The sequence below is a fragment of the Dasypus novemcinctus genome, chromosome 2 (assembly GCF_030445035.2).
Source record: "Dasypus novemcinctus isolate mDasNov1 chromosome 2, mDasNov1.1.hap2, whole genome shotgun sequence".
NCBI lineage: Eukaryota > Metazoa > Chordata > Mammalia > Cingulata > Dasypodidae > Dasypus > Dasypus novemcinctus.
Window position 1 is genome coordinate 76,162,533 of NC_080674.1, and position 21,834 is coordinate 76,184,366.

At 40.0% G+C, this 21,834-nt stretch overlaps 1 protein-coding gene across 3 annotated transcripts in view; it reads left to right on the plus strand.

Annotated features, from left to right (window-relative positions):
• The first annotated feature begins 14,076 nt into the window (after window positions 1-14,076).
• HMGCR (3-hydroxy-3-methylglutaryl-CoA reductase) overlaps window positions 14,077-21,834 on the plus strand; it is a 31,968-nt gene continuing 24,210 nt past the window's right edge. Inside the window, exons 1-5 of one of the 3 annotated variants that reach the window (XM_004466530.5) lie at window positions 14,077-14,205; window positions 14,367-14,564; window positions 19,615-19,802; window positions 20,256-20,367; window positions 20,653-20,740. In XM_004466530.5, the coding sequence (XP_004466587.1) occupies window positions 19,638-19,802; window positions 20,256-20,367; window positions 20,653-20,740 (365 nt within the window). In that variant the 5' untranslated portion in view covers window positions 14,077-14,205; window positions 14,367-14,564; window positions 19,615-19,637. Of the gene's footprint in view, window positions 14,565-19,614; window positions 19,803-20,255; window positions 20,368-20,652; window positions 20,741-21,834 lie in introns of all 3 variants that reach the window. The other 2 variants (XM_071208660.1, XM_058274941.2) reach the window with 2 other exon arrangements.

Genomic DNA, 21,834 nt, shown 5'->3' on the forward strand with positions numbered 1-21,834 from the left:
AATAGTCATATTTGGTTTGATACCAACTTAACTTTAATAGTATATACACATACTTTTCCCACATCCCTCTGCCTCCCCACCTTATTTTTTATACTTGTTACCACTCATATCTGTTTTTATTGTTTTTTTAAGATTATTTTTATTTATTTCTCTCCCCGTCCCCCTCCCCCAGTTGTCTGTTCTCTGTGTCCATTTTGCTGCGTGTTCTTCTTTGTCTGCTTCTGTTGTCAGCAGCATGGGAATCTGTGTCTCTTTTTGTTGTGTCATCTTGCTGCGTTAGTTCTCCGTATGTGTGGTGCCATTCCTGGGCAGGCTGAACTTTCTTTCATGCTGGGCGGCTTTCCTTATGGGGCGCACTCCTTGCGCGTGGGGCTCCCCTACGTGGGGGACACCCCTGCATGGCAGGGCACTCCTTGCACGCATCAGCACTGTGCATGGGCCAGCTCCACACGGGTTAAAGAGGCCCGGGGTTTGAACCGCAGACCTCCCATGTGGTAGACGGACGCCCTAACCACTGGGCCAAGTCCGTTTCCCAAGATCCCCACTCTTAACATTGTTATTCAACAACATTGTGCTGGAGGTTCTACCCTGAGCAATTAGATAAGAAAAAGAAATAAAGGCATCCAAATAGGAAAGGAAGAAGTAAAACTCTCCCTATTTGCAGATGACACAATCCTACATAGAGAAAAATTCCCAAAAAAGTCACAACAAAGCTCCTAGACCTAATAAAGGAATTCAGCAAAGTGGTGGGGTACAAAATCAACACCCCCTAATTAGTGTAGTTATACACATAGGCAGTGAATTGATTTGGAAGAATAATTTTTTAAAAATTCCATTCACAACAGCAACTATAATCATCATATATCTGGTATAAATCTAAGCAAGTAGAATGAATGAGGAAGTCCTCTCCCTTCTTCAATTATTTGGAAGAATTTTCTGTACACAGAAAACTACAAAACACTGCTAAACAAAATCAAAGAGGACCAACATTAATGGAAGGGCATTATGTGTTCATGGATTGGAAGACTAAATGTCATTAATATTTCAATCTTACTCAAAGAAGTTTATAGATTCACTGCAATCCCAATAAAAATGATGGCCAATACAAAGGAAGAGGATATGTATCCAGAAAATACCAATGAAGAAGACCAGAATGTGAATATAACAAACAGAACTTTAAAAAATGATCTTAACAATGTTTAAGGAAATGGGAAAAAGTACAGAGAAAGAACTAAAGGATATCAGGAAAACAATGAATGAGCAATATGTGAATCTTAGTAAAGAGATATAAATTTTTAAAAGGAACCAAACAGAATTACTAGAGTTGAAGACTACAACAACTGAAATGAAAAATTCCCAATAGGGTTTCAAGAGCATATTCAAGCTGGCAGAAGAAACAGTGAACTCAAAGACAAGACACTTGAAAGAAAAGACAGAAGAAATACTGAATGAAATAATGGGACAAAGAATTTCACAAACTTAGCAAAACATGTGAAAATGCACATCCACAAAGCCCAGAGAACACTAAAAAAGATAAACATGAAGAACAATACATACCATCATACACTGAAAATATAATCAAATACAAAGGACAATAAGGGAGCTCTGAAAGCTTCAAGAAAAAAATCAGTGCATTATGTACAAGGGAGTCCAAATTAGATTGAGTGCTGATTTCTCATCAGAATCCATGAAGGCAAGAAGGCATTGGGTTAAAATACTTAAAGTGCTGAAAGAAAAGAACTGTCAACCAAGGGTTTTATACCCAGTAAGATTTTCTTTCAAAAAGGAGGAGAAAGTAAGATATTTCCAGATAAAGTAAAGTAAAGCTGAGGGAGTTTACTACCCCTAGACTTGTGGTAAAGGTAATCATTTGAGTAAGTGCAATTGCCAGTATTGTATTGTATTGTATTGTATTGTTTGGTATGTAACTATATATCTTATTTCCTTTAAGTGCAAAATGCAAAATGCATAAAAAGTAATGATAAATATTTAGTTTTGGACATACAATGCACAAAGATATGAGTGGTGGGAAGCAGACTTGGCCCAGTGGTTAGGGCATCCATCTACTACATGGGAGGTCCACGGTTCAAGCCCCAGGCCTCCTTGACCCGTGTGGAGCTGGCCATGCGCAGTGTTGATGTGCGCAAGGAGTGCTGTGCCAGGAGAGCCGCCCAGGGCAAAAGAAAGTGCAGTCTGCCCAGGAATGGTGGCACCCACAGTTCCCGTGGAGCTGACAACAGAAGCAGACAAAGAAACAAGACGCAGCAAATAAACACAGAGAACAGACAACGGGGGGGGGGGGGGGGGGGGGGATTAAATAACTAAATAAATCTTTAAAGAAAAAAAAAAGAGTGGGGATCTTGGCATTATTTGTGATTTTACTGTGATAGATTTTAGTCTTTCACCCTTGACTATAATGTTAGCTGTGAATTTTCATATATGCCCTTTACCATGTTGAGGATGTTTCTTTCCATTCCTAGTTTTCTAAATGTTTTTATCAGGAATGTATGCTGAGTTTTTTCAAATGTCTTTACTGTGTCAATTGAGATGTTCGTGTATTTTTTTTTTCTTCATATTATTATTTTGGTTATTAAATTAATTGATTTTCTTATGTTGACCCACTCTTGCATCCCAGGGATAAATTTCATTTAATTATGATAATTCTTTTAATATGATATTGGATTCAGTTTTGTAGTATTTTGTTGAGGATTTTTGCATCTATAGTCATAAGAGATATTGATCTGTAATGTTCTTTTCTTGTGGTATCTTAATCTGGCTTTGATAAGAGGGTGATGCTGGCCTCATAGATTGAATTAGGGAGCTTTCTCCCCTCTTCAATTGTCTGGAAGTGTTTGAGCAGAATTAGAGTTGTCTTCTTGGAATGTTTGGTAGAATTCCCTTTGTGAAGATACCTGGTCCTGGGCTTTTCTGTGTTGGGAGGTTTTTTTACTACTGATTTATCATTTCATTGTTCTTTATCTTATACTCTTAAGTTGCACACTGTATATTTTAATATTTTAAAAGTATTAATCCTGGGATTTATTCCCTGAGATGTCTGTTTCTTGATTTTGTAACTTACTAGTGATATGATGGAGATTTTCTTGAGCTTTAGCTTTTCTAGCAGAAGTCTGCCCAAGGCCAATGTCAGTATGCATGGTTGTCTTGGGCTATTGCTTGTTAGTTGTTTTGGAGTTCTCCTGTCTATAAGAGTTTGGTTTTTCCCCGTTTTCCAGGATATAGACCTCCCTCTCCCAGATGTTTGAAACTGGCAAGGCTTTGTCCCATATTTTTTGTCTTTATAATTTTTTATATTCCTTTCATTCTCTCAAGCTGCTTTTGCCTGGATGGCATTTTCTGGGAGGAAGGGCATGTTAAAGAGGTCTACCCCAAGTCAGTCTTTAACCAGCCAAATCAGGGCCAAGAACTCACTATGGAGGTGCAGGCCTGCTCCAAAGTGCCCTGGGGAAGGGGTCAGAAAGGGTGCCAAGAACTTTTTCCATGGTTCACCAAAACTGAGGTTTCTTGGCTTTCCCAGCAAATGCAGCCCTTCAACAAACTGTCCCCCACAGCCCTGAGGAAGCATCACATTCTTCAGTCTCTTCCACCATCGCCCTTAGGATGAGTTAAATTAATGGCTGCTGCTTCCTTTGTCCAGAGAAGATGGAAACAATGGCCGCCCTCCCAGTTAGGCCTCTAGTGATTCAAAGCTGCCCATCAAAAGCCATGACCAGGAATTAGCTATGCCCACACCTGGTCTTGGGGAAGAGGATTTTTATGTCTCTTTCTGTCACTAGCGACCTAGCCAGGGGCTGGACCCCACCTCAAGAGATCAATTATTTTTCTTTACTGAACTTTATCAGCCTTTTCCTCCCACTTTTCCCTAGATGCTGTACAGTGTTCTTCTGACCTCTGAAGTTTCAAAATAGTTGTCAGTTCCTACCCATTTGATATTATTCTGGTAAAAGGACTGAGTTCTGGAGCTTCCTACTCTGCCATCTTCCCACAATCCCTCCTTAAAGTTTTGTCTTTAAAATTCCCACATGGGAGATCCCAGGTTCAGTTCCCGGTGCCTCTTAAGAAGAAGACGAGGGAAGCGGACTTGGCCCAGTAGTTTGGGCGTCCGTCTACCACATGGGAGGTCCGCGGTTCAAACCTGGGGCCTCCTTGACCTGTGTGGAGCTGGCCCACGTGCAGTGCTGATGCGCGCAAGGAGTGCCGTGCCACGCAGGGGTGTCCCCGCGTAGGGGAGCCCCGCACGCAAGGAGTGCGCCCTGTAAGGAAAGCCGCCAGCGCGAAAGAAAGTGCAGCCTGCCTAGGAATGGCGCCACCCACACGGAGAGCTGACACAACAAGATGATGCAACAGAAAGAAACACAGATTCCTGTGCCACTGACAACACAGAAGTGGACAAAGAAGACGCAGCAAATAGACACAGAGAACTGACAATCAGGGTGGGGGGGGAAGGGGAGAGAAAAAAAAAAACAAAAAAAAACAGCAAACAACTGGGATTCCTCTCCAACTTTAGCAAAGGGGCAGAATAATTAATAGTTTAAAAAACTAGCACACAGAGACTGAATTGCTTGTTATGCCTTTTCTCTCCCTGCCTGGACCAGCAGACAAGTAGACATGGGGACTTGTAATCCATAATGGGGATTTGTTGTTTATAATGGGGACTCATAGTCTGTAAATCAGCTCTTTTAAGCCCCTTCTAGCCCTTTTCCCTTTCTCTGCCTGGAACAACCACAAGTATACCTGGGATCCATAATCTGTTATTTCCTCCTATTTCTCTTCTCTTATTTTCTTAATAAACCATCGGCCTAACTACACTGGCATGTACTTAAAATTCTTGTTTGTTACATAGCCAAAAACCTAGACAAAATCCAGCAACATATTATCTCTCAATAAAACTGTTAAATTATAATTTGTGATTTGGAATTTGTCACGGTGTAAGGTATGAGTGTTAGCCCCAAATCCATCATACTGTGGCTGGCTACACATACAGAAATTTACTGAAAAGTCCATCTTTACCCCCAATGATAAGAAATTTATGTATTTGAAGTTAAGACTTTGTATGTCAGTCTATTCAAGCACCTATATCATACTGTTTTAATCACTGAGGTTTTATAGTATATTTCAATATCTGTTAGGGCTAGTGTCAGATGACTACTTCAGATTAGCTAATCAAGAAGGACTCTCTGAAGAGGCAACATTTAAACTAAAAACTGAACAATATTAAAGATCCAACCACATGAAATAAGAAGGTAGAACATTTCATACAAAGAACAGTAATAAATCTGGGAGCCCTGTGCAAAGGGTGGATTCTTTCTTTCTACATAGAGCCTAAGTATTATTCAGCATCTTAGCAGGATACAATTCACAACAGGATAACCACCAGAAAATTAATTTTCAACTTGGTATAATTTTGGTGTTTTCTTAATGTCCTTGCCCGACCCATTTTGAAGCTTCCTGCTGTTGAAATGACCATCTTGGCAGGACCCAGGCAGTCTGGCCTGTAACAGGAGAGTGGCTACATGGAGGGGAAGACAGGACTTCCAAGACACTCTCTTGATATCCTCCCTTGTTGGGGACAATCAGTCTCTGGTGAGGGAAATAGGGGAGAAAGAAAAGGTAAAGGAAGGAGGAAAATTTCTATTTTCCCATCTCTTCACAAGAAAAGGAACTATCAGTCTGATCGGGTCACAGTGCCCACTCCAACTTACATTTCTCATTAGTAAGAGAACCCCAGTTTTTAACTTGACGTATTTTTCCAAAAATAAATATTAACATTCTCCAGCTCCCTTGTAGCTAGGTGTGGCTTTGTAGTTCAGGCCACTAAGACATAAACCGTGAAAAGGGAGCCGACGTGGCTGGGAAGGGCCCTTTTTTTGCCCTCTTTTCTGCTTCTACCAGAAGGATTGCAATGCAGATGTGAAGGCTGCAGCTCAAGTTGTCATTCTAGACTATGAGGTGACCCTGAGGATGAAAGATACATGCTAAGGCTGGTGGAGCAGAGAGGTCCCTGAAAGCATCATGGGCTGCTGTACTAGTCCGACAGCTTCTTTTACCCAAGAATGAAATAAATGTCTATCTTGTTTAGGCCACTTTTTAAAAATTAATTAATTAATTAAATTATTTATTTATTTATTTATTTTACTTCCAGCCAAATTCACTGCAATGTGCACCAGATGTGATTAAGTTCCTGTGTATGCTTTGGGCCACATTTATCTATGGGTGACAATGATTTTCTATTAAAAGTTTGCCTATCTGTGTGCTGTCCTGGCCATTGATTGCTCTTTGGTTTCTCCCTTTATGGGGTTGCTAGAAAAAACAGAGGAGGGTCCCCTTGGGCCATTGTCCTTCTTCTTTTCTTTCCCACATGCCTGAGCTGATCTTACTTAGTTCTTCCTTCTAAGCTCTTCTGTCTTTCCCTCCTACCATTATCATTTCCTTTTGGTCTTTCTCAACTGATTACTATACCTGGGAGGAATTCCAAGTGAGGACCCTGACTGAGCCAGCCACAGGAAATTGGGAGAACAAAGGCAACAGAAGGGAGTTGGGACTTAAAACTGAGCTGGATACAGCCTTTGTAGTAAACTGTTTATCCAGTCTTATCCACTTGGGACCAGATGAGGTTTGCCAATGAGGGAGAGGGAGTGGTACTCATGCGTGGGTCATAACTGGTTCTTCTTCCCCTTCTTTCTTGATCTTTCATTGACTTCTTTGTGAATAGTTTACCCTAGCTAAGAAGCCCCAAGAATCTCAATCCCAGGGATGGAAGCCACAACCCATTTACAGATACGCTGTTTCTAGATTTTGAAGTTTTTTGTTTTTTTTTTCCTTCCTGAGGAATGTAAGTTCCTTCAAAAGAAGGAAATGTAAAATGTAACTTCCTTCAAAAGAAGGAAATGTATTCCAATCAGTTCATTCCTACTCTACAACTAACTCTACAAGCCAGGGGGAAAGGCAGAAACAGGATGTTATAGCAAAGCCAGGAGTTCTGAGCAGAGGAAAAAGGCAAAACAGGACTCAGAGTGTTGTAGAATTTGAGAGAGGTTCAATTATTTGCGTATAGAGAGGCCAGGACTCAGGAATGATTTTGAGAAGGAAAAATGGTTTATTTACGGCCGGCCGGACTCGGGAGCTTTCGGTTTGAATCCTGAGCCCGAAACAAGATTTTCAAACGTCTTTTATGCAGAGAGGAAAGGCCAAATGGTCCCTTTGTTTCAGTTCTCAATAGGCTTGAATTAGCCTATCTGTCTTCCACATCTTAGGTAAGCTTTTAGCAAGGACATTCTAGATAAGCTTTTAACATATTTGGTTTGCATTTCCCCTGAATACTTAAAGTTTATAGACCTTGCATTGTTAAACTGTTTTCTGCTCTCCAAGGGCAGGACTGCAACCTTTTATCATCCCACACCCACAAGTCACAGATAGTTTAGGTTATCTTTGAAGAGACAAAGAGCCTGCCACCCATAGCCCACATCAAGAGAGGCGGAGGAACAGATTTATTATGCACAGTCCCAAAGGAGAGTCAATCTCCAAATTCTGAGTCCCGCTTTTCAGTTTTCATAGGTTTATATAGGATTTTATGTGGGATCAACATGACTTTTCCTCATTGGCTAATGTGTTGCCAGGCGAAATTTTGCAAGCAGGGTTACAGAAGCAGAAGGCAAGTGCAAGGTCCTGGCCTCATTTACAGAAGCGGGGGCAGGAGTGGTTTGTTAGGTAACAGAAGCGTCAGGCAGGAGTCATTCGTTTAATATTCTCCTATAAGGCTGTGTTTCACAGGCTGATTTACAGTGGCAGGGGCAGAGAGTGGCTTGTTAGATATTTTGCAAGGTTGTGCTTTTTATTTCTCAACAAGGAAACTATGAGGAAGAAAAAATAGACAAAACACACTTAAACAGTGGAAGCAGGTTTGCTGGACAGGAGAAGTCCTTTAGTTGCATGCATCCCTTCTTGTAGAGACCCTTTCTCCTCACTTTAAGAAAGGTTCCATCTATTGATTTCAGTTTGGGAAATTTTAGGAACAAAGGAACAGGATTTTCAGTTTTACTACTGAAGAGGAGTTGTCAAGACTTTTAATTGATGTGATTTTTCGCCAGTGGAGCCTTGAGATCTTTTGCCAGTCTATTCGTGACTTTCTCGCCTTTTTTTAATGTCTCTAATTCTAGGATGCTTCTAAGATATCTGCCTAATTAAAATTCCTTGTTTACTTAGGTCCCAGTTCTCATGCTTTCACCTTCATGGCTCTAGTGCCTGGTAGAGCCTTCCTTCAAACCACTTCTCTTGTTCAAAATACACCTCTAACTGGATGATCTTCTGTTCTCACAGCTTCCTGTGCATAGCTCAGTCAGGGCCCTTAGCACATTATCTGAAACAGATCTGTTTGTGTGTGTTTTCACACTGGGCTGAAAGCTTGGGGAGCAGGGATTATTTATTTAGTTAATTCTATGCTATTAGTGCCAGGCCCTTTGCTTAGTACAGAGTGAGCCCTTGGTGAATGTTTCTTGGCTTTGTGCAGGAGTGATAATAATCCACAGTGTCTGCCAAAAACTGTGTGACCAAATACTACTTGCAATGAACTGGTTGAAAAAAAATTATTTTTTGGGGGTTGGGGGTTGGGGCTCGGAGATGCTTGTGCCGGCCAAAGAGAAAGAGAAAGAGAAAATATGTATAAATTTGAATACGTCTGGGAACTGTGTGTACAATATAAGTAAATAAGTAAATGTCTGCTTTTTTAAAAAATATTTATTTATTTATTTCTCTCCCCATCCCCCGTCCCCCCGCCCCAGTTGTCTGCTCTCTGTGTCCATTTGCTGGGTGTTTTTCTGTGACGGCTTCTATCCTTATCAGCAGCACCGGGAGTCTGTGTTTCTTTTTTTTGTTGCGTCATCTTGTTGTGTCAGCTCTCTGTGTGTGTGGCGCCATTCTTGGGCAGGCTGCACTTTCTTTTGTGCCGGGCGGCTCTCCTTATTGGGTGCACTCCTTGAGCGTGGGGCTCCCCTACGCGGGGGACACCCCCGGCGTGGCAGGGCACTCCGTGCGTGCATCAGCACTGCGCATGGGCCAGCTCCACACAGGTCAAGGAGGCCCGGGGTTTGAACTGCGGACCTCCCATGTGGTAGGCGGACGCCCTAACCACTGGGCCAAGTCCACTTCCCAATAATGTCTGCTTTGATGATATGAAAAGTATTTTTCAATGGTACATCAGAAGCTTGAGCAATCATACAAAATATGCTAATACAAAATTGTGTATTGTATTATGCTAATGCAAAAGAAAGTTTATTGGAATAGTTTGGAGCACACGCTTGGGAGGCAGACTCCAGAGTATATATTGTAGCTCTGCCACTTCTGAGCCATACAAACTTAGGTAAGTAACCTAATGTCTCTGTTTCTGTAGCTTCATTACTTTTAAAATAGATTCCCATAATACTTTCCTGACAGGACTGTTACATGAATTAAAGGAGAAATTATACATAAAGGAGCAATAAACAGCTTTACAAGTATTACTATCATAATCATTGCTGTCCTTATAATTCTCCATTTTAAAGCATGACCCATTGTTGTAGAAGTTGAGAGAGGTTTAATTATTGTGTATAGAAAGGCCGGGACTCAGGAATGATTTTGAGAAGGAAAAATGATTTATTGATGGCTGGCTGGACTCGAGAGCTTTCTGTTTCAAACCCGAGCCTCGAACAAGATTTTCAAGTTCCTTTTATACAGGACAGGGAATCAAATAGTGCTTTTATCAAAGAAAACTACTTTCTTTGTTAGTTAAGTGTTTGCCTGAGAACCAGGTAGAATTTTTTTTTTTGAAGACTTTATAAAGATTTATTTATTTATTTATTCCCCTCCCTCCTCCCCCCCCCCCCCCCACCCCGGTTGTCTGTTCTTTGTGTCTATTTGCTATGTCTTCTTTTGTCTGCTCCTGTTGTTGTCAGTGTCACGGGAAACTGTGTTTCTTTTCGTTGTGTCAGCTCTCCGTGTGTGCAGCGCCATTCCTGGGCAGGCTGCATTTTCTTTCGTGCTGGGCGGCTCTCCTTACGGGGCGCACTCCTTGCGCTTGGGGCTCCCCTGCGCGGGGGACACCCCTGTGTGGCACCGCACTCCTTGAGTGCATCAGCACTGCATGTGGGCCAGCTCCACACAGGTCAAGGAGGCCTGGGGTTTGAATTGCAGACCTCCCATGTGGTAGGCGGACGACCTAACCACTGGGCCAAGTCCGCTTCCCCAGGTAGGTTTTGAATTAACATATCGCCCACATTTCAGGTGAGCTTGAATTAGCATCTTGCCCACATTCCGTCTGGATGCAACTTTGAATACACATTCAATCTTACATCCTTTCTGAACATTCAAAGCCCATATCACTTAACTGAATTTCTAGAGACTAGGCACACTTGGATACAGAATTAGATGATTTTGAATTTATGCACAGGCTATATTATATTTCCCATTCGAGGCCAAGTCCAAATTCCCTTAAGTTTCTGCATCACCACCATCAGAGTTTCCCTGGACTGACCGGTATGTATATAGAGTTTGCATTGCTAAAGTGCCTCCCGGGACTGGAGTCGTTGCCATGGTCACCAAGGGCAGGACTGCAGCCTCCTACAGTCCCACCCCCACAAGTCAGGACAGACAGCTTAGGTTATCTCGGAAGAGACAAAGAGCGTCCCACCCATAGCCCACATCACCATGACAATAAAAACAAGAAAAGCTAAAGCCAGAGGCCTAACATATTTATATAAATAAATACTAAGGGCATTGTAGATTAAGTTGGAAAAGTGAATCATTCATTACTTTAAAAGAGACTCTTAAAGTGATAATTTTATAAATCCTGTCCTGGTGTTGGGGGAGGTGGGGTAAGCCCACAAGAGATGTCCCTGACCACAACTCCACTTTCTCCTTCTATGTTTGCCCATGCCAAATTTTGTGATTTATCATTAAGTACAAATTAGTAGTTAAGTGCAATATTCTTTTTTTGAAATACATTTTTAGACTAATATAGAAATTTTAAGTACATAAAGTTAGACAATTACAGTTTTCTTTATTGGTTACTTTTGAACTCATATACCCATTGGAGTTATCAATTCAATAGAATTTAGGAATGACAGTCTCCAGATCTTGGTCTAAATCCTTTAATGGTAACAACTTCATAATCTTTATTCAAATTTATATTTGGCATTTGTACAATTGGTTACTTCCAATTCTGAGATATCTGACCCTTTAGGCGTATATAGGCATTAAAAATATGACAAAGTACTCTTAATACTTTATAGACCTTCCTTCCTCCCCCCTGTTCTGTAAAGGAAGAGGCAGAAAACTCTAAATGCAAAGGCAGTTTTATTCAATCAGATGAATTTGTGGTTATATTAAATGATTATAACAATTGAGCAATCACAAAATTAAGTAATCAAAGACATAGGAAAGAATGAAATTATATACAACGACTCACTGGGGCTGGGGAGCCCCTTTGCAGCCGATCAGAGTCCCAACTGGTAAAACGGTCCCAGGCAGAGCATCCCCTCCTGGGTGAGGCTCCAACTGGCAGCTTGGGGACCATCCCTTTTAAGGGGTTCCGAACCTCAGAACTCCAATGAGTCTTGCAACTCTTGAAGAATGACCTCATTGAAAGTAACGGAATCCATCCAGTGGTGGGTGGCCAGTCCTCCGCAGGAGAGATGCAGTGTCTTGGGGTGTCTTTGTTCTATTCTATTTATGGTGAAGTGGGCTATGGGTGGGAGGCTCTTCATCTCTTTAGATAACCTAAGCTATCTGTGACTTGTGGGTGTGGGACAGTACGAGGCTGCAGTCCTGCCCTTGGTAACCAAATGTGCTAAAAGCTTACTTAGGATGTGGACAAGATATGCTAATTCAAGCCTATTGAGAACTGAAACAGAACAATTTGACCCTTCCTCTCTGTATAAAAGGAACTCAAAATTCTTGTTCAGGGCTTGGGTTTGAAACAGAAAGATCTCGAGTTCAGCCGGCCATCAATAAATCATTTTTCCTTCTCAAAATCATTCCTGAGGCCTGGCCTTTCTATATGCAAATAATTGAACCTCTCACAACTGCTACAACGATGGTACACTGAACAGGAACATAAAAGGTATTCAGCTTTTAGTTTTACAGAGGATACAAACAGGATGTGTAAATATCACGTTTGATATTTAGTTCTTTTTAAACATTTGTTTTTTGGGCAATGGGTGATGGAGTTGCCTGAATAGCTGCATTATCACATTCCAAAGGACAAAGGACAGACAAGTTAATCATTCACAATTCTAGGCTAAAATGGAAGAGACCATTAATTAGAAAGTTTATGAATTCACAATTCTTAATAATAATTTTTTTGTAGTACATCACCCCCTCCCTCCCTTTCTTCCTTCCTTTCCATCCTTCCTTTCTTTTCTTCTCTCTTTCCCTTCCTTTCCATCCTTCTTTCCTTTTCTCCTCTTTTTTTTTTTTGACAAAACTCATAACAGTATTTGGCTAATTCACTTCAGACTTCTTCACTCTGCAAACTCTTTCCTTTCACTATAATTAATCCAAAAAATATCTATTTATCACCTATTCTGTGCAGGGATTTAAGCTTCATAAAGGCCTCCATGCCTGTCATGTTTGTAGTAGTAACTCCATTACCAACTATGGGACATTGCACATAAAGGGTGTTGCAAAAGTATTTGTTAAAGAGATATGAATAAAAGTCCAACACTGGAAGCTGTGGAGTATAATAGAATCACCATAAGCTTTAAACAAGGGTTCAAATTCTAGTTTTTTCTAATTATCATCAAGGGAATCTCCAGCAAATTGCTTAACAAACTTTTGTTTTTTCTTTAAAATGGGGATAATACCTATCTTATAGGGATTATGAGAATTTAGCAAGATAATAGTTATTATTCCTACAATATTTGACCTTACAAAATTTCCAAATAATAAGATAATGACATGCCCCAGAATATGGAAATGTTAGAAGTGTTCCAAGTTGGGAGATAGGACATGTGTTTGAAGGTCTCAGGAAAGGAGGTAGCAAATAAAAGGGCCTTGAAGGATGGTGAGGATTTCAACAGTTAAAATAGGCAGGTATACCCACGTTAGACAGAGAGAACATCAGCAGGGAGGTAAAAAGGTACTACATCTGACTGAAGAAAGGCCAGTTGCTCTTTTGGGTGAAATGTAGGTTTTACATAGGGAAGTAGTGAGAGAGATGCATTAAATGTGGGGTGGGGCCATATTGGCGAAGCGTCAGGCTGGGGAGTTTCTCAAATTCAGAAGACAGAGAAACTCCCAAAGATTTGGGGGCAGGCACTATGGCATAGGAAGATTACTCAGCAGCCGTGTAGGACTGATTAGAGGGTGGAAGACCTAAAAGTGGAGAGACCAGTTAGGGGAAGCTATTGCATTCTCAGGTAAGAAGTAGTACAGGCCAGCACTAGAGTGAAGGCTGAGGAAATGCAGAGGAAGAGAAGAGGTACATTTCAGAGAAAATCTGCACCTGAGTGACGGGTGCCACTTAGGCAAGAGACCCAGGTGACTGGAGCCATTTATACGAATAGGTAAGTGACAGGAAGGCGTCGCTTTAGATTTGGATAGGGGTCAGCTTGAAGTTTGGGTTGCACCCGCTGCCACTTGCCATTTAAAAAATCTCTCTTCAGGGTAACTTCTACCGCCCTCCACTTTATCCACTAAATAATTGAGCTTTCTTTTTATCAGCTTGACCCTGTGTTTACTTTCACGCTCCAATTGCTTCTACCCTTGCCTACCATAGTACTCTCACAGCCAGGATGGCAGCAGGTCAGTTCCTGGGCAGTGGGACACCCCACCCGCTAGATCCCCTATCGCCTTCGCCTAGGCAGCTTCCACGCTGGCGCCCCCAAGGCTCTTCGACCAATAGGCAGGCCCTAGTGCTGGGACTCGACTAGCCATTGGTTGGCGGAACCATGGTGAGAGATGGTGCGGTACGAGTTCTCAGCACCTGCAAGAGCTGTGGGCGGTTGTTAAGGCGACCGTTCGTGACGTAGCGCAACCAGGCCGAGCAGCCCCCAGATGATTGGCTAGGCGATCGGACGATCCTTTCTCATTGGTCTCAGGCTCGCCGGTCTCCGTGCGTGCGTAAGTCGAGAGTTCCTTCCGCCCTGCGTCTCTGTTGACTAAAGACAGCCAGAGCGCCGGCCCCTGGGTTGGGTGGCCTCTAGTGAGATCCAGGAGGTGAGGAGGGAGGTGGCTACGAAGGGGGCCGGGGTCGGCGGTGGGTGGGAGCTGGATTTAGGCCGGATTGGTGGCGGTTTCTTGTTTCGCCTGGTCCTGGAAAGTAAGTGGGTGCCGGCAGCTCTGCGAACTTGACCGGAGGTGCGGTTGCTGCTTGGCAGGTGTGGCTGCCGGGTACCGCGGAGACGGCGAGGAGACGTCCTTGAGGCCGGGCAGGTCGAGCGGCGGCCCGCGCCACTGCCTGGGGAGCCCGTAGCCAGGCTGATCTTGAAGGGCGGGCGGCGGTCGGGCCTCGTCGTGGTGGTCGTCACCATCAGTGGATCCGTGGGGCGTAGCCCCGTACGTCGGCCCTCTCCGAGGTAAGCAGTGCTGGCCGCCGAGTCACGGTCACCCGGGGCTCCAGGCGGAAGGAGCGCCAAGCGGGGTGATCGTGAAGTGCCCCGTGGTTCGAGAAATGTCGGGGGCCTGTGGGACTGCCGGCCCCCGAAGAGGACTGGAGACCGTTTACGCGGTCCAAGGGTGGTTCACGCCCAGACGCCTTTCTTTTAAGTGACAGGGCAAATCTGCGTAGATGGTGCTGACTAATTCGGAGCCCTGAAAGAACTGTCGGTCTGTATAGGTGTTATCTGATTATTTCCGTGAAAAACTATTTGAGATAATGCAGAGCCCAATGTAGAGACTTACCCGAGAAAGGACTCAAGGAATCGTTTTGTTGTGAGGGACGTAGTTTCCTTGATGCTGTTGTCCTTTAGTTCAAGCCTTGTAGGTTTTTCGAAATTACTTGGTTTTGAAAATAATGATATTCATTGGAGCTTCAAAACCAGAACAGTTTCTGAGGAGGGCGGAGGTTGATGTTGTTCATCTTAAATGGTCGTTTAAAATATTTCAGGTTTTGAGGACCTGCCTTAGTTTTGGTCCTCAAAATTTACAGGAAACATTTGTTTCTAGATTATACTAAATGTGCATAATTTCAGGTCTCACACACTTGAGAAAGTATTTTTGTGTACTTGCGAATTTATATTTTTCATGCATTGAAAGACATTTTATGATTTAGAGATAATCTAGCAAAGGCCTGGAGTCTACTTTGGGATAGACTGCATTATGTGGACCTGCTTTGTTTTAGTGTCTTTCCAGAATTTACGATAAACTTGTCAGTAAGGAAAAGTGGAAATTAGCAAAATGAAGGTTTAAAAAAATCGTGCATAAATTACAGCATTAGTAAATGTGGGTGGTGTGGCTATTTCAAAATGAAGTGTGTGTGCTTTTTTTCCTTTCTGTTCTAGTTTCTAATGGCTAGTCACACTAACAAATCAATATCTATCTAGGCTGCTCTGTTTGAAATTGCCTATATTTGAAATTTGTGTACCACCCCCCCTTTTTTAACCTACAAAAATAGCAATTTCATGAGGTTCCACCTAATATTTGTCTTTGTAATAGAACTTTGGAGTTCTAGCTTCATCCTCATTTTATAGATTAGTAAGCAAGTGAGTTAATAGAGATGTGATTTATCTATAAACTGGAAGCATGTAATAGAATTGGGTGTTTCCTGATTTTCACTGCAGGTTTTTGTTTACCCCCTCCACCCCCCCACCCCCATACTAAGCTGGGCAACAGAATGCTGCATACTGTTGATATCCAGAATAACTCGAGTATGAAGAATGGCAAATGCCTTCAAAGACACAAAACATATATATTAATTAATGTGAGACTCGTGTAAAACAGTGTATAATCAAATACTGGATTATGTAGAACTGGAGGAGTATTGAGTGGGAGAAAAGAAGCAGAGTAGGACACCAAAGTATCCTAAAGCATCCTTTTCTGAAGTTGCCTATTGTCGGTGGTTTCTGTAGCAAACTGATGATTAGCATTTAAGGCCTTCCATTAAATTTAAATTGTTTAAAGAATCCTTAAATAATTTAAAGAATCTGAAGCATACTTCAGTTTGAATAAGCAAGGCATGGGTTGTCTATCTGGCTTTTTTTTTTTTTTTTTTAAGTAAAATGTATGTTTATTGTAGCATAGTATAAATACTACTTGTTGGAAGTTGCATAACTTGTAGCCTGCAACTGCCATTTGCAATTACTGGGAAAGGTAGAGATTGGATTATGTGGTATATAAATGCTTTGCATGATCACAGGGAAATGGGAGGGTGCTCATGAGAAATGAGGTTTTCAATTATGACTACATACATTTGGTTGTGCAGTTTGTATTTTGAAATAGGTAAGGTTCTTTGTGTTTGGGGGTGGCTCAGGATCAAATATAATTGAATTTTTTTGGTTTGCAAGGATGACTTTACACCAAGGTGGGGGGATGTAGGATTGCCATTGCTACCATGAAGTCTTTGAAGGAATCCATAATGTGCCTCATATATAATTATGGGTTAATAATGCTAAAACAATTTCTGATCTCATTGGCTTTCCTTCCTGCTAGCATTTCAGGTTTTAATTCAACAGCATTAACTTTTTAATAGTGCAGAGTAACTGTGGGTTGATAGGAAATAACTTAAATTGAGATTTTTTGGAAGGGAGGATTAGAAGTCATTTTGACATAGTTTTGAAATGTATCTTTAATTAAATTTCTGTAACATTGATATTAGCTGATCCTTTAGACCAGTTTGTCTTGTCATATATATGTACAGATATGAAGAAAGTTACGTAGTAGAAAACCATTATGAAAAGGTAGCCTTTTATGAGGCTTTTGGTTATAATTAAGTAGGGTCCAAATCCAAGATACGGTTAAAGCTCTCCGGTACTTTTTTTTTTTTTTTAAGATTTATTTATTTGTTTTTCCCCCACCTCCATCATTTTGGCTTGCTGTCTGCTTTCTGTGTCCATTTGCTGTGTGTTCTGTGTCTGCTTGTCTTCTCTTTAGGTAGCACCGGGAACCGATTCTGGGACCTTCCAGAGTGGGAGAGAGGCACTCAAATCTCTTGCTCCACCTCAGCTCCCTGGTCTGCTTCATCTCATATCGTCTCTCCTCTGTGTCTCTTTTTATTGTGTCATCTTGCTTCGCTGGACGTCGGCGTGGGCCAGCACTCCTCCACGGGCCAGCTCGCTGCACCAGCCAGTTTACCTTTACCCGTAGGCCCTGGGAATCGAACCCTGGACTCCTCTATGGTAGACAGGAGCCCAATCACTTGAGCTATATCTACTTCCCACCAGTACGTTTTAAGTCCCAGCTCCTCCTGCTCATTTAATAAAAAGGTTTTTTTTCCCTTCCAGTTTCCATTATAGTATATAAAATTTAACTTATCACCCTGCCTCATTCCCTATTAATATGTTGCCCAAATGGTCTGCATTCAGCCCTTTACTAGTTTATGGGGTGGGTGATATTTATATCCATAGCTAAGTGACTTTAAAAAAAAAAGTCATCTTTAGGTATGCTTCAAGGTGTGCCAATAAAATGTATGCTGCTATAGTTGAAGAATTTGTTTTTAATTAAACAGGTATTTGTTAAGCAACTGTTATATGTGAGTCCTAGGTGCTGGTGGCTAAAATGAATGACTCAGGTTGGAAGATGGAGAAACCATAGAAAAACATAGGCAAATGCATGACACATTTATATAACTTAGTGACTACCAGTTTTTAAAAATTTCAACCCACAGTAAGAAATACATATGTCAAGAAATAATACCTACTCATACTGTGTCTTACTCTCTGCTATTTTTGTTATTGTTTTCTATTTTAGTTTATTTAAAAAATGTTTATTCTGACCTACAAAATTGATGTCATGATCTAATTGATACAATGAAGAGTTGGGACCTACAGATTGAAAGCCAGTCATCTATCTGGTGGCCAGATTAAAAAGTGTAGAGTATATAGAATGATGCAGTGAGAAATGAGACTTGGTAATTGATTTGGTTCCTAAAAGCTACCTTTTCTTCCTTTAACTGCTTGCTTTTCCTCAATTTGTTACGTTCTTATCTTCTGTCTTCAATAAATCAGTCATTTTTAGTTAAAACCGTAAATGTGAGGTTCATTTGGATTTTTGCTAGAATGGCAATAGCGGGCTTTTAAAATTTAATTAATTTTTATGGCTAATAAATATGCTTATCATAAGCATTAATTTTCCTGAAAGATGCAGGGCTTGCAAGGAGTGGATGTAGCTCAAGTGGTTGAGCACCTGCTTCCCATGCACGAGGTCCTGGGTTCAATCTCCAATGCCTCCTAAAATAAAAAGGAAAAGAAAAGAAGCAGGGCTTGCAGGTTCCTACATTAGAGACCAATGGCTACATTAGATTTTAAAAAAACCAACAACAACAATATAAAAATTATTATTTAACCAAAAAAAATGGGGAAATTTAGTCATTAATAATCATTAGATAAAAATTATCTGTAAGTTCTATTGTGATGTTTTTGAATGATAGCATGCTCATACTTTAGGTAGCCATACTCTTTTTATTTAACTATAAAAGCTTGGGAGCTTTTTATATTTAATGCTTTTCCTTTGGTCTTTTAGCCCTTTTGTTGATTCCACTAGAAGAACGCAGCCTCCACAGCAAAATTCTTAACTTTCTGTGTGTGTGTGTACACATTAACTCCTTTTTATTAATGTAAAAAACATTAGAAAAGACTTCTTTAATGACAGTGATATTAAGAAGGTGTTTTTTGTTTGTTTTTGAGATACTGGGGCAGGGGATTTAACCCGGGACCTCATATGTGGGAAGCTGGTTCTCAACCATTGAGTCACATTTGCTCCCGAGTTGGTTTTTTCATTTATTTGCTTGTTGTTTTGTTTTTTGTTTTTGTTTTTGTTCTTGTATTTGTTTTTAGGAGGCATTGGGAATTGAACCCGGGACCTCCCATGTGGGAAGCAGGCACTGCACTGCTTGAGCCACATGTGCTCCAGGAAAGTTTATTAAACATCATTTTGCTAGTATCATTATGCCGTATGTTGGATAGAGTGAAAAAGTGTAATGGGTCCCTGTCCTTATAAACTAAGATGATGATGTGCAGGAGGACCCTGAACAAGTAGAGTCTTCGGTATTTATCTTTAGTGTAACCACAGATTGTGGAGAATGAAGAAGGTGCTTATGTACATTTTATTTTATATCAGGGTAATTTAGAAAATAAATCCGAATAGTTTCTCACTTTTTTTTTCTGTTTTATTGTTCTCCTCCTTAGCTCAGATAATATCAAACTGATTTTTTATTTGCTCTTTTATGCTTGAGTTCACACAATTTTTAAGAATTGGTTGCCAGTGAATAGAGAATTTAAGTGTTGTGAGTAAAGAACTAATAATAGAGTCTTCTTACTTTTGTAATTCTTTTCCAGGATTATAGGGACCAGTATCGAATAGTATTATTCATGTATTTAAGGCACTGTGTATACAAAGCAGGGTTTACAGCCTTCTTTTCTTAAAAATACAGTGAGCCCTTTACTAAGTGTTCACACTCGATATTCTTTCCAGGATCCAAGGACTCTGTAGCTACAATGTTGTCAAGACTTTTCCGAATGCATGGCCTCTTTGTGGCTTCCCATCCGTGGGAAGTCATAGTGGGGACAGTGACACTGACCATCTGTATGATGTCCATGAACATGTTTACCGGTAATAATAAGATCTGTGGTTGGAATTATGAGTGTCCAAAGTTTGAAGAGGTTAGTGAACTTAATTTGATAATGATATGACTCTTTTTGGAGACCATATAATCCAGAAAAGTTGAATAAAATCTTTTAGTATTCATGAACTTAACTCAAATTTCTATTTATGTATGTGCTATGGAAATGCACTGGAAATACTTGTTATTTTTCTTTTTGTACAAATGAGTGTTGTTGGTTTTTTATTTGCGAATTCTATCTCTTGTAAGAGACTGATGGTGAGAAATGATTGTAATTATATATACATATTGGATTAACAAAGTGGATTGTTTAAAAATTGAATTTGGTTTTTGATTCACATTTAATGTTTTCATTTGACTTGTATTGTGCAAATTATTGCCATGATTATTTGTAAACTAATGGTACATACAAAATAAAAATCCTTATTTTTGTTTGCTCTTTTCGAAAGCAAAAGCTATTGGAATTTTTATTTTCTTCTCTTCTTCCCAATAGGATGTTTTGAGTAGTGACATTATAATTCTGACAATAACACGGTGCATAGCAATCCTGTATATTTACTTCCAGTTCCAGAACCTACGTCAACTTGGATCAAAATATATTTTGGGTAATAATTTTATAAACTTCATTTCTTAATGTGCCATCTTATTTTTGTTTTGCTATGGAAATGTACCTGTTCAAGTTATATATATGGAAACGTGTATATTGCTGAAAGTGTGCTGCATGCATTTAGCAGTTTCCTTTTTTATTACTGGGAGTTAGACATCCTTTAAACTTGAGACCATAATAATTTGGAGAAAAATTCTGTTTCAGAATAGTGTATGAGACAAAATGTTTTATTTGTGTAATAAAGGATGCAGCTTTTACAGTTTGTTGGATTTTGTCATTTTAGGTATTGCTGGCCTCTTCACAATTTTTTCAAGTTTCGTTTTCAGTACAGTTGTCATTCATTTCTTAGATAAAGAATTGACAGGCTTGAAGTAAGTATTTACAACCTAAATATACTTTCTTTTGAAATGTGTTTTTTAAACTTTTTAAAAAAACAGCTTTATTGATATATAATTCACATAGCATACAATTTGCCTATTTAAAGTGTATAGTTCATTGTGTTTGAGAATATTTACAAAGTTATGCAACCATCCCCACAATCTAATTTTAGAACATTTTTGTGCCCTTAAGAAAAACCCCATAACTATTAGCAGTCAATCTCTGTTATCTTCCTTACACATACTATACCTAAACAACACTAATCTCCTTTCTGTCACTATAAATTTGCCTATTGTGGATACTTCATATAAATTGAATAATACAATATGTATGAAATACATAAAATATATGTGGTCTTTTGTAGCTTCTTTCGCTTAGCATGATATTTTCAAGGTTCATTCATGTTTTACTTATATCAGTACTTCATATCTCTTTTTTTGCATTTTTTATTGAAGTAACATAACATAACATAAAATTAGCCATTTTAAAATGAGCAATTCAAGTGGCTTTTAGTACAAAAATATCTTTTCAGGAGCTTCCCCCCAGTAATATAGGTGTGGCATATATGTTTTCAAAAGTTTAGAAAATATGGGAGGAAACTCTCGTGTATCTTGCTATTAACTAATTTTAATACCTATTAACATTTTAGTATATATCCTTTCTCACTTTTTTATATTTAAAGAAAACTTCTAATGAAGTCGTCTTATTTATATCATTTGGTAACCTTTTTATGCCTGATAATGGTTTATGAACAACTTTCCATGTCCTTAATGTTAAATTGTATTATTTGTAATGGCTGCTAGTATTCTGTTGTATGACTGTATTATAGTTTGTACTATCCTCTAGTGTTGTATATTTAGATTATTAATTTTCCTCCATTAATAAGAACTCTGAGGAATACCTTTATAACTAAATCTTTGTTGTGCTCATGATCATCTCTTTAAGATGTATTTCTAGAAGTGGGACAGCAGTTGGTGTGCAAATTTATATAGCACTTGTGTGCTCTTGGTGCCAATTTTCTCTGGAAATGTTTAGTTTATCATTCTGTGATAGTGATTAATGAAAAAAATATATCCTACTTTTTTCC